The sequence below is a fragment of the Anolis carolinensis genome, unplaced genomic scaffold (genome assembly GCF_035594765.1).
Source record: "Anolis carolinensis isolate JA03-04 unplaced genomic scaffold, rAnoCar3.1.pri scaffold_10, whole genome shotgun sequence".
Classification (NCBI taxonomy): domain Eukaryota; kingdom Metazoa; phylum Chordata; class Lepidosauria; order Squamata; family Dactyloidae; genus Anolis; species Anolis carolinensis.
Window position 1 is genome coordinate 7927912 of NW_026943821.1, and position 14409 is coordinate 7942320.

A 14409-nucleotide genomic window follows, 5' to 3' on the forward strand; every position below is an offset into this window, starting at 1 on the left:
TGGATGTGGCTCTGAGTTTCAGGGTCACTGACATTGATAAGACACCTGAGTCTCAGGACTCGGAGAAGAAACGGCTGCTGGACTTGGCGGGGAATCTGCGCGAGGTTTTGCTGAGCGGGAAGAGACTTTTCAAATGAGGGGGAGGGTATATAAAGGATGGTTGGCCGGAGCCTCCCATTCTTGGCTTTTCTGATGTTTATGTTTCCTGCAGTAAAGTTTCTGGTGATATCCCAGAGAGTCTCGTGTGTTCATTCAGGAGCGGCTGTAGTGAGCTGACAATATAATATATTGTATGTACATACAGCTGCTCTGAGTTCCCTTCGGGGTGAGAAGTGTGGGATATAAATGTAGTAAATAAACATAGTAAATGAATAAATAAATAATTTTAGACTTAGACTCACCCAGAGTCTGAAATGACTTGAAGACAGACAACAACAACAATCCTAATTAACCTGACTATCTCATTGGCCAGAAGAAGGCCCACACTTCCTATTGAAAGCCTGATAGGTTTATTTTGGTCAAAATTGTTTTCATTTTAAAATATTGTATTTTTCTTTCATTGTTATTGTTGTTGTTTTGCACTACAAATAAGATATGTGCAGTGTGCATAGGAATTTGTTTGGGTTTTTTTCCCAAATGATAATTCGGCCCCTCAACAGGCTGAAGGATTGTGAACCGTCCCCTCTGCTTTAAAAGTTTGAGGACCCCGGGTCTAGATCCAGGGAAGTCATGCTCTCCCTCTATTCTGCCTTGGTCAGACCACACCTGGAATATTGTGTCCAATTCTGGGCACCGCAGTTGAAGGGAGATGTTGACAAGCTGGAAAGCGTCCAGAGGAGGGCGACTAAAATGATTAAGGGTCTGGAGAACAAGCCCTATGAGGAGCGGTTTAAAGAGCTGGGCATGTTTAGCCTGCAGAAGAGAAGGCTGAGAGGAGACATGATAGCCATGTACAAATACGTGAAGGGAAGTCATAGGGAGGAGGGAGCAAGCTTGTTTTCTGCTGCCCTGCAGACTAGGACACGGAACAATGGCTTCAAACTACAGAGAACCAAGAAATCCCAGCTACATGGAGATCAGCAATGATAACAATGATATACAAAGAAGGCCAAGACCCCCTTAAAATGAAAAACTACAGACCCATATCTGTACTGAACCAAGATTATAAAATTTTTACAGGTATAATGGCAGAAAGGATGAAGGAATTCCTGAAAGAGTGGATAAAAGGAAAGGAGATTCCACCTGAACATCAGGAAGAACTTCCTCACTGTGAGAGCTGTTCGACAGTGGAACTCTCTCCCCCGGGCTGTGGTGGAGGCTTTTAAGCAGAGGCTGGATGGCCATCTGTCGGGGGTGCTTTGAATGCGATTTCCTGCTTCTTAGCGGGGGGTTGGACTGAATGGCCCATGAGGTCTCTTCCAATTCTACTATTCTATGATTCTAAATATGATCAAATAAAGGCATGCTGGAACAAGGAGAAGCTTGTGGTGAACATCCTGGGGTCTCCAAAGGGTCTGCCTTCTCCTTCATTCATGCACCAGCCGAGAGGATCGAGGTCTTGTGGTTTTGGGCATAGCTTGCAAGGGGTTAACACCTTTCTTCCATTCATGCCCCAGTGTTCTCCACTCACCCACTATCCTGCCTTGCTCATCTGCCTAGCTTGCTGACTTTATTCCCCACTCAAAGGCTATCATCAGTTTTGAGTGTGTTTCGGTTTCCGGACTTTGGACTCTAATAGTGGACATATTCCTTGACATTTCTGGACTATCTTATAACTTTTCTTAAAGGGCTATTGCTTGCTCAACTTTTCCACCATTTCATTTTGGGATTATTATTTGCTTTAATAAAGATATTAAAAGATTATTGGTCTCTGTGTTGGTTTTCAGTGCTCTCACTGCCTGGGCTGCAACACCTTTTCTCAGAAGAGGTTCCAGTTTCCAGCTCCTTGCCTGACATGAGTTCCCAGTTCCAGGTGAGCCGAGCCGAGCCACAACTACCAAGTAGACCTTGCCTTGCTACCACGTCTTCCTTGTTCCTGAATCGAGTTTGACTCTGCTTTGTTTACCTAGCTTCCTTGATCCTGATATGGGACTTTTCAAGTGGATTTGCAACGATTTGTTCCTGCTATTGTTTCATGGACAGACTTTGATTTCTGAAAAGGAAGCTATCGAGCTTCACTTGTGGATTACAATTTGGACATTGCTGAACTCTTTCTGGGTTGCTATTGAATATATATTAAGGACTATTTCTTACTCTGACTGTCCACCTTAAATGCATATAGATATATGTATATATTCTGCTTCAATAAACGGCTTGTGTGATATATTGGCTCCAGTCTGGTTTTCGAGTGCTCGCGCTGCCTTGGGGTGCAACAAACCTGAACCTTTTGGCAGTGTTGTCTGCTCTGAGAGACACCAAGTAAACATCACTTAATTTAAGCCCAAGCCCGATCAAGAAGCCATGAGATCATGCCTCACACGCCTGGGTTTCAAGGATTTTTCACTGAGTCTTTCTAAACACCTAATTAATTTATCCTTCACTCCATGCGGAGACCTAATCTGATATCATGGGAAAACTCCCTATCAACTGAAGGCCAGTTCCGAGATAAATGGACTTTCCCCCTATTGCTAAGGAATGAACATTGGAATTCAAAACAACCTCTATCTCATCTTGAACTGCCTGCATTTCTATGTCCCTTCAGGGAGATAGGGTGATCTACAAATAAAGAATAATAATAATAATAATAATAATAATAATAATAATAATAATAATAATTATTATTATTATTATTATTACATAAGCCCTGGAATTCACCATGATCACACACAGACTCCTCAGTAGGAGGCTTTTCCTTAAACCCTCCTTATTATCCAACAATTTTGCTTATCTAACGTTCTGTCGGCCTGTTTATGTTGGATAAGTGAGACTCTACTGTAACTACAAATGAATTGAAATGTATGCCCCTCCTATTATCCAAAGAGCTCAAAAAGTATAATGATTATTAGCCATTTTTATTTTCACATTCACAGTCTGGCTGAGTTCTAATGAGAGTCGAATGCAGATTTACCTAATCTTTGCAACACTGAGCCACAGAAGAATAAATAAATACCATATTTCTTCTATTCTAAGACGCACACTAATTTCAATACCACCAAAAGAAAAAAAAAAGCTTGATTTAGATTTATTTTAAAAGCACCTGTGAAAAAAGTGTGTCTTAGAATTGAAGAAAAACAATAAATAGCATGATGCCAACCAAGAAGTTCTTGGATGCAAACTTGGACAGCAAAACTTCCTGGAGAGTTGGGTCAAACTCAATCAGATATAGCCTGATTGTTACTACATGGCCATTAACAGCAGCTAAAATTCTCTCCCACATTTCTAACGATATCAAGCTGCTACAATTCTACTGTGTGGATATGGAAATGATGAGAAATAGCACTCTTTGGTGTTTCAGCAATCAAAATAATGAATTAAAAATTCCATACTGGAAAACCTATTTTCTGAACTCTGCAGAAAACCAGATGTAATTAGGCACTTCCTGCTATACCACCTGCTTCCTTGGTCCCATTGGCCCTTAGGATGATGTGACCCCCAATGGTATCAAAATACCTTTTATCCTGTACGGAGCTGCCGTCATTTTGATCTGCAATTGTTCTTGTTTCTGACGCACAGCGTGGGTGGGTTCTTCAAAAGTGACAGTCACAACCGGTTTCAATCCAGTGTAGTGAGCTGTCCGAAGTGCCATTGCAGAGTCCTGGAACGGGAGAGAAGTACAAACAACCTTTACAGAGTGGTAACTCTAGAGCGGATGTGGCCAAGGCATGACTCATGGGCAGCATGCAGTTCCCCAAGGCTGTTTTCACAGCCAGTAGAGGGTTGTTGAAAGCATTTCCACCATATTTGGATCCTCCTCCCCTCAATAGCCCTCTAGGAAGAAAAAAAAACTCCCACCCAATTTAGAAAATATTTCAATTTTCTTTCCCCTAAAATGCCTTTTAAATCACAATAAAACTTCCCACTAAGTGTTCTGAAAACTCAACTAATCAAATGAGTACAGTTGTTCAGCAACAGTAAAACCACAAACTCCTATTAATAATTAAAAGCAATGGCTTGAAAGTGTTGCAGATTTACAGATCTCCACACTGTTGGAACAGTGGATGGGCTTCAGGCAGGGCCGGCCCCACCATGGAGGCCATGTGAGGCGGCCACCTTGGGTGCAGGTCCCCGGGGGGCGCCGTCAGGCTTCCCCCGCCGGTGAACAGGAAGGCCTGTTCGGCGACAAGCGAGCTCCACATGGCCGCTGCCGGCTGGGAAAGGCCAGCCAGGCAAGGGTGCACTGGGTGGGGGGCGGGGCACCATCAGGGCGGTGCCCCGCCTCCCGCCCAGCGTGCCCTGGCCCCGCCTCTCACGCAGCGTGGGCCTGGAGGGACCTCCGCTGCAGTCTGGCCAGCTGGAAAAGGCCAGATGGGCGAGGGCGAGTAGCGCGGGAGGTGGGGCCAACCCTGGCTGCGTGAGAGGCGGGGTCAGGGCGAGCAGCGTGGGAGGCGGGGCCAGGACACAGGAGGTGGGGTCCGCCGGCACCGCAGGAGGCGTGGCCATGTGCCTCCCGCGGCACATGAACACGCCTCCCACGGCGCCGGCAGGGGGGCGCTCCCCCCCCCCCCGCTTAATATTTAAAATTATCTCTGGCCGGCCCTGGCTTCAGGAAGCACCTTTTAAATTTGAATTCACGTCTCACCTCACCTTTGCCAACCTTGCAGCCATGCCCTTACCAGTGTTTTGCAGGTCAGGTTAATTTTCAAGTAGTATGGAAAGCCCAGGTATTTCTGTAAAAAAGGGGGTTATTTCAACAGCAGATTCCATTTGAAGATCACAATGTTGAGAAACATTGTCACAAAGCCCGAAAAACTCACAGCAACCCATCACCACAAAGTCTTGCAGAGCCATCATTTAAAATTCTAAATGACCGCAACCCTGAATAAATCCAATATTAGTTCTTGTCACAAATAACCCTTTCCTACTGGAGATGCAGGATATCCTAACCTGAAGAATTCTCTCTCATCAATCAGTAAGCAGGACCCATGCTACCTAGAATCACCCTCTTCCCTTTCTCTGGTTTCTTGTCCGGCCTGCTTGAGACAAAAGCCTATTTCAGATAGTTTGGTGTGAACTTTCTCTTTTAAGAGACAAGCTTCAATGGCAGTTGGATTATTTTTCCTTTGTAAGTAGGAACAGTTTCCTTAGGGATACAGCTAGAGCTGGGTGGGTGGTAGATGTTGGTCAGTTGTGTGCAGTGCTCTCAGTTCAGTGAACTGTTTCCTTTCATTATTTTAATGTCTTTAAATGGAAACAATATGCTTTGAAATCCCCTGTCAATCTATGACAACTCTTTCAACTACAGTGTCTTTATAGGAAGGAAGACTCAAGGATTATCTGCCTTTGACTCCAACTTCCAGGAGTCAGTTTGGCCAATAATCTGGAGTTCTGGGAGATGAGGTTCAAAATATCTGAGAAACCTAAGATCTGAGAAGGTTGAGGAGACATGATTGTTGTGTATCAATACTTGAAAGGATATCATAAGAAAGAGGATGTTTTCTGCTGCCCTGAATGGAACCATGGGTTCAAATGACAGAAAAGGAGATTCCACTGAACACGAAGAAGAACTTCCTGATGGTGACAGCTGTTTAACAGTGGAACTCTCTGCCTCAAAGTGTGGTGGAAGCTCCTTTCTTGGAGGTTTTTTAGCAGAGGCTGGATGGCCATCTGTTGGGGGCGCTTTTCCTATGCGGCAGGGGAGTGAACTACAGGGCTCATGTGGTCTCTTCCTATTATAGGATATGAAACCATTGGCCAACAGCACCTGATACTCTTCCTCCCAGGTAATAACTAAGGCATGAGTCTGCCCTGGTTGCTGCGACCTAGTGCTTTCACAGAATTTACATTTAAGGTTCAGCAGATGATTATAACTTTTTCCTCTCGATGTTTCCACAAGGAGGCAACGGGAGAGAAAAACACAACAAAACTATTTAAATCCTTGGTTTGAGATAATATTCTTTTCCCGGTGTCCAGAAATAAAAGTATGTCAGGGCTGGAGTGGATTATGTCCAGTGTCAGACAAAAAGAGTTTGCTAGTGAAAACAAATTGAAAAATTCTCTGGGATCATGTCTTGCTTGTATGCTTTCCATAGGGACATCTGAAAACAGAATGTTGGAGCACACAGTCTGAACCAGTAGTTTTAACGTTCTTATAATAATAATAAAAAATAATAAACTTTATTTTTATATCCCGCCCCATCTCCCCGAAGGGACTCGGGGCGGCTCACAACAGGGACAAGCCCGAAACAACAACACAACATATTTGACAAAAACTTAAAACATTCCAACGATACACAAAATAAAATAATGGACAATACATTAAAATACAAGCAGATAAAATCAGAGTAATTAAAAGCAAAACCAGCGGGGACAGGTTTCATATGACTCCTGTATCTCACTTCCATCCCCACTCCGGGGCCCAATCTACACTGTCATATATAATGCAGTTTGCAACTGTATTGGATGGTCAGCGCAGATTCGTATAATGCAATTTAACTGCATTATACGAGTCTACACTGATCATATAATAACATTCATTATACAAGTCTACACTGACTATATAATAACATGCATTATACAAGTCTACACTGACCATTTCAAATGGCATTATATGTCAGTGTAAATGGAGCCCTGAAGAGCTTTATGTGATGCAGTGTGAAAACAGCTTCCGTTGAAGACCTATGTAACGCAATAACCCTTCTCATCTCCCACTTCTAAACACGGCTGCTAGTACTCACTGCATTTTTGTCATCAGGGTCTATGGCTGAATCCACCAGCTCTTTGAAGATTTCCGCTACTGAAGGAATTTCATGCTGCCGAAAGAAGACGCTCCGGTCACCTCCGAGGTTATCAAATCTGTTGACTACAGCCATCCACTTACAATCTGAGTCCGAGAGTGTATATATTGGCTGCAGGAGAAAGAGGAGCAGCCTGGCCAGAAGAAATCTCCACATGACAGATCTTCTCAGAGGGTAACCTACCAAATGGACAAATAAACACAGAATGCAGATTCTTATTTAAGTCACTCTCTGAGCTTCATGTGTACATACCTATTGCCTGACATTGTAGCCCTTTTGCCCAATGTTTGATCACACTTCAATGTGTTCAAAAAGAAGGGAGGTTTGATATACAATAGCGAGATTCTATGGAGCTGGGAAGGAATCTCAGCAGTCTATAGTATAAATGTACTATTAGAATTGGAACTGCTCAACCTTAGTTGTTTCCAGACTGGATTTTAGGACTGCTTTAGGATTGCGTTTCAGAGAGCATTTTAATCTCACATATGGAGTACAAAGATACTCTGTTATGCTTCCAAATTAGACTTCAGACCTGTTCCTAAATTGGTTTTGAATGTTTTTAGAAGGCAATTTTTATTTTTGTACCGTTCAAAGACAATCTGGATTTTATATGGCAGTATAGATGGGGCCTTAGAAGGCATTATATGTCCTTTTATCTTTGTATTAACATTGGATTTTGACTTTCATAATCTGACTCTTGCAGCAAAGACAACTTGTTCCCCTACCACATCATTAATTCCATGTGAGCATGAAATCATGACATCTTTTAATTTCAATTAATCCCACCCAGAGCAAAGCTTTGGCTTTGCTTGCTGTTAGCTCTTTCGGATGGGAGACAGAACGTAGAACGTTCCAAAAGTTTGTTCTTGTGACTTAGTTTCTGTTGACACACTTCACCATTCTGTTTGTATGCCCTAAATATGAAATTATATGGATAAAATATATGAATTCCATTTTTAAGTGTTCTCGACAGCAGGGGTGTCATAAAATTTGTTATCTTCCAAACAACACTTGATGCATTCTTTTGTGAGACTGTTGCAAATTTTAGTCTTGAGATTAGTACGGTAACTCTTATCGTTTTCCTTTCTATCTGTGACTTCCTGTTGTATATGCCTGTGTTGTGATTTTGCTGTTGTATGCCAATAAAGGCTGTGTATTGCATACCTGAGAAACTGTGTTTAAAACGATATCAACAAGGATCTAATATTTGTTGGAACTGTCTAAAGAAAGTGGACACCTTTTTCCCCATATGCAGTAAAGCCAAAACCTTCTGAATGGGAATACATTGCATGATTGAATCGGGACTATTAAAGGATCAATATGAAAAGAGATGCAGAAGAATTCTACAGAACAATATATGTTAACGGCAGTAACAATTGTGTTCGCACTACAGTGAGAAATCATGCCTATCTTGTCCACCAAATATTAGATTGTTGAAGATGCTTCTGACTCCATCTACACTGTTGAATTAATGCTTTTGGCACCCCTTTAGCAGCCATGGCTCAATGCTATGGAATCCTAGGAGTTGGTTTGGTGAAGCATCAGTACCATTTGGGAGAAGGCTAAAGATCTTGTCAAACTACACCTCCCAGGACTCCATAGCACTGAGCCATGACTGTTAAAGGGCTGACAAATGATATTAATTCTGCAGTGTAGGCAGGAGTCAAAAACATACATCTTTAACAATCTAATATTCGGTTGACAAGATAGCCTTGATTTCCACAGTAGCACATACACAACTGTTGCTGCTGTTAACATATATTGGACTAGATGGCCCATGTGGTCTCTTCCAACTCTATTATTCTATGATTCTATGTGTAGATGAACCTTTAGCTGAAGTGGGCAGACTTGACCATTTTAATCCAACAAGGAAGCTTAAGCAAGAGAGGCAACTGGTTGTGAAATACCTGAAAGAAAGCCGGAGCAGATAATCAGTGTTTGAAGAATACATGCAGTTACAAACATCCAACTTACAAACAACTCCTGGTTAAGAACAGGGATGAGACAACAGGACATGAGAGAAATCTGCCCTTCGGAACGGAAATTCACTCCTGGAAGAGTTATTATCAGGGGGAAAAGGGGTCTCCTCCAAAGCTTTCACTCCAATTATTGTTTTCTCAACAAGCCATTTTTTTTCAAAATACAATTTTGAGGGACAGAAAGTGAACTGAAATCTTCCGAACAGGGGCACAGACAGCAAAGGAAACTCCACAAAGGGGTTAAAGCTCCTTTTTGGGATCCCAAACTAAAATATGTATCTTTTTGGCTGGAGCTACACTTTAAAAATGTACCTGTTCTGACATACATTGAAATTCAATCTAAGAAGGCTCAATCCTGACAAGACAGAGGTTCTCCTGGTCAGTTGCGAGGCCAATCAAAATATAGGATGGCAACCTGTGCTCGATGGGGTTACACTCCTCCTGAGGACACAGGTCCATAGTCTGGGGGTCCTCCTGGACCCAGTGCTGACACTAGAAGCTCAGGTGTTGGCATTTAAAACTTGTGCGCCAGCTGCGACTGAACCTTGGAAAGACTGACTTGGCCATGGGGGTCCACGCCTTAGTTACATCTAGAATGCATTACTGCAATGCACTCTACGTGGGGCTGCCTTTGAAGATGGCCCAGAAATTACAAAGATCGGCAGCCAGATGACTAACAGGCACTGGTTAAAGGGAGCATAACATGCTCCTATCAAAGAAGCTACACTGGCTGCTGAGTTTCCAGATCCAATTGAAAGTGCAGGTTATCTATATATATAAAAGGGTAATGAAATTTCGCCCTAGGACAAAACAACAAAACTACACATCCCAGAAACACTAAACTTGGCAGCACAACCCCTCATCCATGCCTCTACATTCATACAACAAAAAGAAAAGAAAAATAAAGTCCTAATTAGAGGGAGAGGAATAATTGTTTTTATCCAATTGCTGCCAGTTAGAAGGCTAAGCTCCGCCCACTGGTTCTCCTAGCAACCCACTCAGCCCGGGGGACAGGCAGAGTTAGGCCTCACTTAGGCCTCTTCCACACTACCTATAAAATACAGATTATCTGATTTGAACTGGATTATATGGCAGTGTAGACTCAAGGCCTTTCCACACAGCTATATAACCCATTTATAACTGACTTAATATCAGGGGAAAACCTTGACCCTTTACCTTAACTACCACCAATTCCTCAATACTTTATTTCCCATACCACCATACTTCGCCACAGCAACGCGTGGTCAGGCAAAGCTAGCCTATATATATATAAATGAGTGATGGCATCACGGCGACGCACAAAACAACAAAACTACAGGCCCCCCAACCTCGAAATTTGACAACACAACCCATCATCCACGCCTCTAGGTTGATACAACAAAAAGAAAAGAAAAATAAAGTCCTAATTAGTGGGAGAGCAATAATTGTTTTTATCCAATTGCTGCCAGTTTAGAGGGCTAATCTCTGCCCACTTGGTCTCCTAGTAACCAACTCAGCCAAGGGACAGCCAGGGTTCAGTTAGGGGGCAGGCAGATTTAGGCCTCACTTAGGCTTCTTCCACAAATTATCTAATTTGCACTGGATTATATGGCAATGTAGACTCAAGGCCCTTCCGCCATACTTTGCCACAGCAACGCGTGGCCGGGCACAGCTAGTTACCTATAAAGACCTATATAGTTCAGGTACAACCTATCTTCAAGACCACATCTCCTTCTATGAAGTAGAACAGGCCCTAAGATTGGCTGGGGAGGCCCTCCTCTCTATCCCACCTCCATCTCAGCCGTGGTTGGTGGGAACGAGAGGGTCTTCTTGGTGGTGGCTCCCCGGCTTTGGAATGCCCTCAATAGGGAGATTAGGCAAGCCACCACTATCCAAGTTTTCTGGACACACCTGAAAACATGGCTTTTTCAACAAGCCTTTGACCAGGTTTAGTGATTGTGGCCTTAATTACTACATTCGAGGATTTAATGATTTCACTTCTGCACGTTAAGGGAGTTGATAATGTATATAGCCGCTATTCCCATAGCTTGCTGGGTTTTATAGTATTTTTAAATTAATTGGGGTCATATCGTTGTTTTAAGTATAATTGGGCCAATTTTAATGTCATTAATGTATACTGTTCTGTAATTTGTATATTGTTGCACTACTGAGTGCTGTAAGCCACCCTGTGTCCCTTTGGGGAGATGGTGGCAGGGTACAATTAAAGCTTTATTATTATTACAGTAGAGTCTCACTTAACCAACATAAACTGGCTGGCAGAATGTTGGATAAGCGAATATGTTGGATAATAAGGAGGGATTAAGGAAAAGCCTATTAAACATCAAATTAGGTTATGGTTTTACAAATTAAGCACCAAAACATGTTATACAACAAATTTGACAGAAAAAGTAATTCAATATGCAGTAATGCTATGCAGTAATTACTGTATTTACAAATTTAGCACCAAAATATCACGATGTATTGAAAAAATTGACTACAAAAATGCATTGGATAATCCAGAACATTGGATAAGTGAGACTCTACTGTATTATTATTGTGAAACTATAGAATTTACCCTGTTCTTAACTTGGAGATTGCCTGTATATTGCATCAATATATACATTTTTATGACTCTTTCTTTTATCTATGTGCTTTAACTATGACGAGAGGTGGGCAACAAATAGAATATGATTGGGTGCTGTGAGTTTTCTGGGCTGTATGGCCATGTTCCAGAAGAATTCTCTCCTGACATTTTGTCCACATCTATGGCAGGCATATTCAGAGATTGTGAGGTCTGTTGGAAACTAGGCAAGGGAGGTTTATAAAACTGTGGAAGGTCCAGGGTGAGAGAAAGAACTCTTGTCTGTTGGAGGCTAGTGTGAATGTTGCAATTAATCACCTTGATTAGCATTTGATGGTCTTGCAGCTTCAAGGCCTAGCTGATTCCTGGCTGGGGGAATCCTTTGTTGGGATGTGTTAGCTGCCCCTGGGTGTTTCCTGTCTGGAATTCCCGTTTTCAGAGTGTTCGTTATTTACTGTCCTGAGCTTTTTAATACTGGCAGCCAGATTTTGTTAATTTTCATGGTTTCCTCCTTTCTGTTGAAATTGTCCATATGCTTGTGGATGTCAATGGCTTCTCTGTATAGACTGACATGGTGGTTGTGAGAGTGGTCCAGCATTTCTGTGTTCTCAAATAATATGCTGTTTTCAGGTTGGTTCATCAAGTGCTCTGCTACAGCTGACACCTCTGGCTAAAAAACTTTAAAATCAGGACAGTATTTGTGGATTTCAAAGGCTTCTCTGTGTAGTCTGAAATGGTGGTCCAAGCATTTCCGTGTTCTTAAATATTATGCTGCATCCAGGTTAGTTCATCACGTGCTCTGCTATGGCTGACTTCTCTGGTTGAGTTAGTCTGCAGTGCCTTTTATGTTCCTTGATTCATGTTTGGGCAACGCTACATTTGGTGATCCCAATATTAAAATTTAATCTGTCTCCCACTATTAAAAAAAACTCTAAAATCAGGATAGTAAATAAAGAACACTCTGAAAACAGGGGAATTCCATACAGGAATTCAGGAAAACAGGGGAATTCCACCCAGGGCTAGCTAACAACTCCCAACAAAGGATTCCCTCAGGCAGGAAGCAGCCAGGCTTTGAAGCTGCAAGGCCATTCAATGCTAATCAAGGTGGCCAATTGCAACCTTCTTTCTCCCACCCTGGACCTTCCAGAGATATATAAACCTCCCGTGCTTCGTTTCCAACAGACCTCACAACCTCTGAGGATGCCTGCCATGGTCGTGTGTGAAATGTCGAGAGTATGCTTCACACAGCCCGGAAAACTCACACTGCAACCCAGTAATTCCGGCCTTGAAAGCCTTCGACAGTTGCTCTCTTGTTTTGATTTCTGACCAAGTTGTTGCGGTTTGTGTGTAAGGAGGATTTTTTTTTAAAACGAGAGCACCCTCAAAGCTGATTCCATCTCTGGGAACCAAGCTCATGTAGAGCCACTTCCGGTCTGACGCTACGCCCGGCTGAGGCGAGGCCACGCCCCCTGCGCGTGACGTCATGGTCACCCTCCTGCGTATCATTGGCGACCTTGCCAGCCCCGTTCACAGGGCGCACTTCCCGCCTCGCAGCCTCCGCCTCCTGAGCCCGGCAGCCCGCCTCCGCCCGCTCTCTCTCTCCCTCTCCCTCATGGCTTCTGGCGCCCACCCCGCCAAGGAGGCCTCGGGCGCCGCTCCGTCTCTCGCAGCCGTTGCTCCCTTTCTGCGCATGCTCAGGAAGGGGGCGGGACTGCCGTGACGCGAGAGCCAATGAGCGAGCGAGGAGCGGTTTCCCTGGAGACAGGCCGAGCGGAGGGCTGCCGCCAAGCAAGGACTGTCGCGCTTGGTGTTGTAAACGGCGAATGCAGTCATTGAATCCAGCTGAGGACCAAAGGAGGGAAGTGGAAGGAGGAGCGGGAAACTGGGACATTTTAAAAGCGGTTTTTTAAAAAAAATAAAAAGGATGGAAAAGTATTATTTTGGGGCTGTGCCTGCCAGATCAGGACAGTTGGAGGGTATGATGAATTTTAAACTTTGCATTTTATGTTTCACTAGCTGTGCCCGGCCACGCGTTGCTGTGGCGAAGTCTGGTGGTATGGGAAATAAAGTATTGAGGAATTGGTGGTAGTTAAGGTAAAGGGTAAAAGTTTTCCTCTGACATGAAGTCCAGTCGTGTCTGACTCTGGGGGTTGGTGCTCATCTCCATTTCTAAGCCGAAGAGTCGGCATTGTCCATAGACTCCTCCAAGGTCATGTGGCCATTGGCATGACTGCATGGAGCGCCGTTACCTTCCCGTATACCTTCAGGGGATATTATTTTGTAAAGCTTGTGGATATACAATATTTCTGATTGTTTTTTTTGTCTGTTGGAGGGAAGTGGAGTCTACACTGCCATATAATCCAGTGCAAATTAGATAATCTGTGGAAGAGGCCTAAGTGAAGCCTAACTCTGCCTGTCCTATGGGCTGAGTCGGTTGCTAGGAGACCAAGTGGGTGGAGCTTAGCCTTCTAACTGGCAGCAATTGGAGCTGTGAGGAGAAGCAGGCAAAAAATAAGAAATCGATACTACTACTAATAATAATAATATAAAAGAGTGAATACCGTAAAAACACAATCCAGAGCAGAAGAGAAAATTGGTGAAAGAAAGCTCTCCATGGACAGTTCCTAGGAGAAATCAAGAGCCAAATTGACAAAGAAAAAACATGGCTGTGGCTCACAAATGGAACTTTGAAAAAGGAGATGGAGGGCCTGATTCTGGCAGCCCAAGAACAAGCCATTAGAACCAATGCCACCAAAGTCAAAATGGAAAAGTCGACGGCAGTTCCCAAATGTAGACTCTGCAAGGAAGCAGATGAAACAATAGATCACATCCTCAGCTGCTGCAGAAAAATCGCACAGACAGACTACAAGCAGAGACATAGCACCGTTGCTCAGATGATTCATTGGAACTTGTGCCACAAATACCATCTGCCTGCGACAAAGAATTGGTGGGATCACAAGCCGGAAAATGTTACAGA

The 14409-nt window shown here is 43.4% G+C and overlaps 1 protein-coding gene and 1 long non-coding RNA gene across 12 annotated transcripts in view; one reads left to right on the forward strand and one right to left on the reverse strand.

Annotated features, from left to right (window-relative positions):
- Window positions 1-7049, reverse strand: part of LOC100557052 (cation channel sperm-associated auxiliary subunit gamma) — a 63318-nt gene extending 56269 nt beyond the window's left edge. For all 10 annotated transcript variants that reach the window (XR_010000824.1, XR_010000826.1, XR_010000827.1 and 7 more), the window contains exons 1-3: window positions 6834-7049; window positions 4773-4826; window positions 3610-3754 (exon numbers count right to left, since the gene is read on the reverse strand). Coding sequence is in view for 4 of the 10 variants with exons in the window: in XM_062962785.1 (XP_062818855.1) it covers window positions 3610-3754; window positions 4773-4826; window positions 6834-7049 (415 nt within the window). In the remaining 6 variants the exon portion in view is untranslated. The remainder of the gene's footprint in view (window positions 1-3609; window positions 3755-4772; window positions 4827-6833) is intronic.
- The window catches only part of LOC134293857 (uncharacterized), a 31700-nt gene extending 23635 nt beyond the window's left edge, over window positions 1-8065 (forward strand). For both annotated transcript variants that reach the window (XR_010000832.1, XR_010000833.1), the window contains one exon: window positions 6851-8065. This is a non-coding gene — a long non-coding RNA (uncharacterized LOC134293857). The remainder of the gene's footprint in view (window positions 1-6850) is intronic.
- The last annotated feature ends 6344 nt before the right edge of the window (window positions 8066-14409 follow it).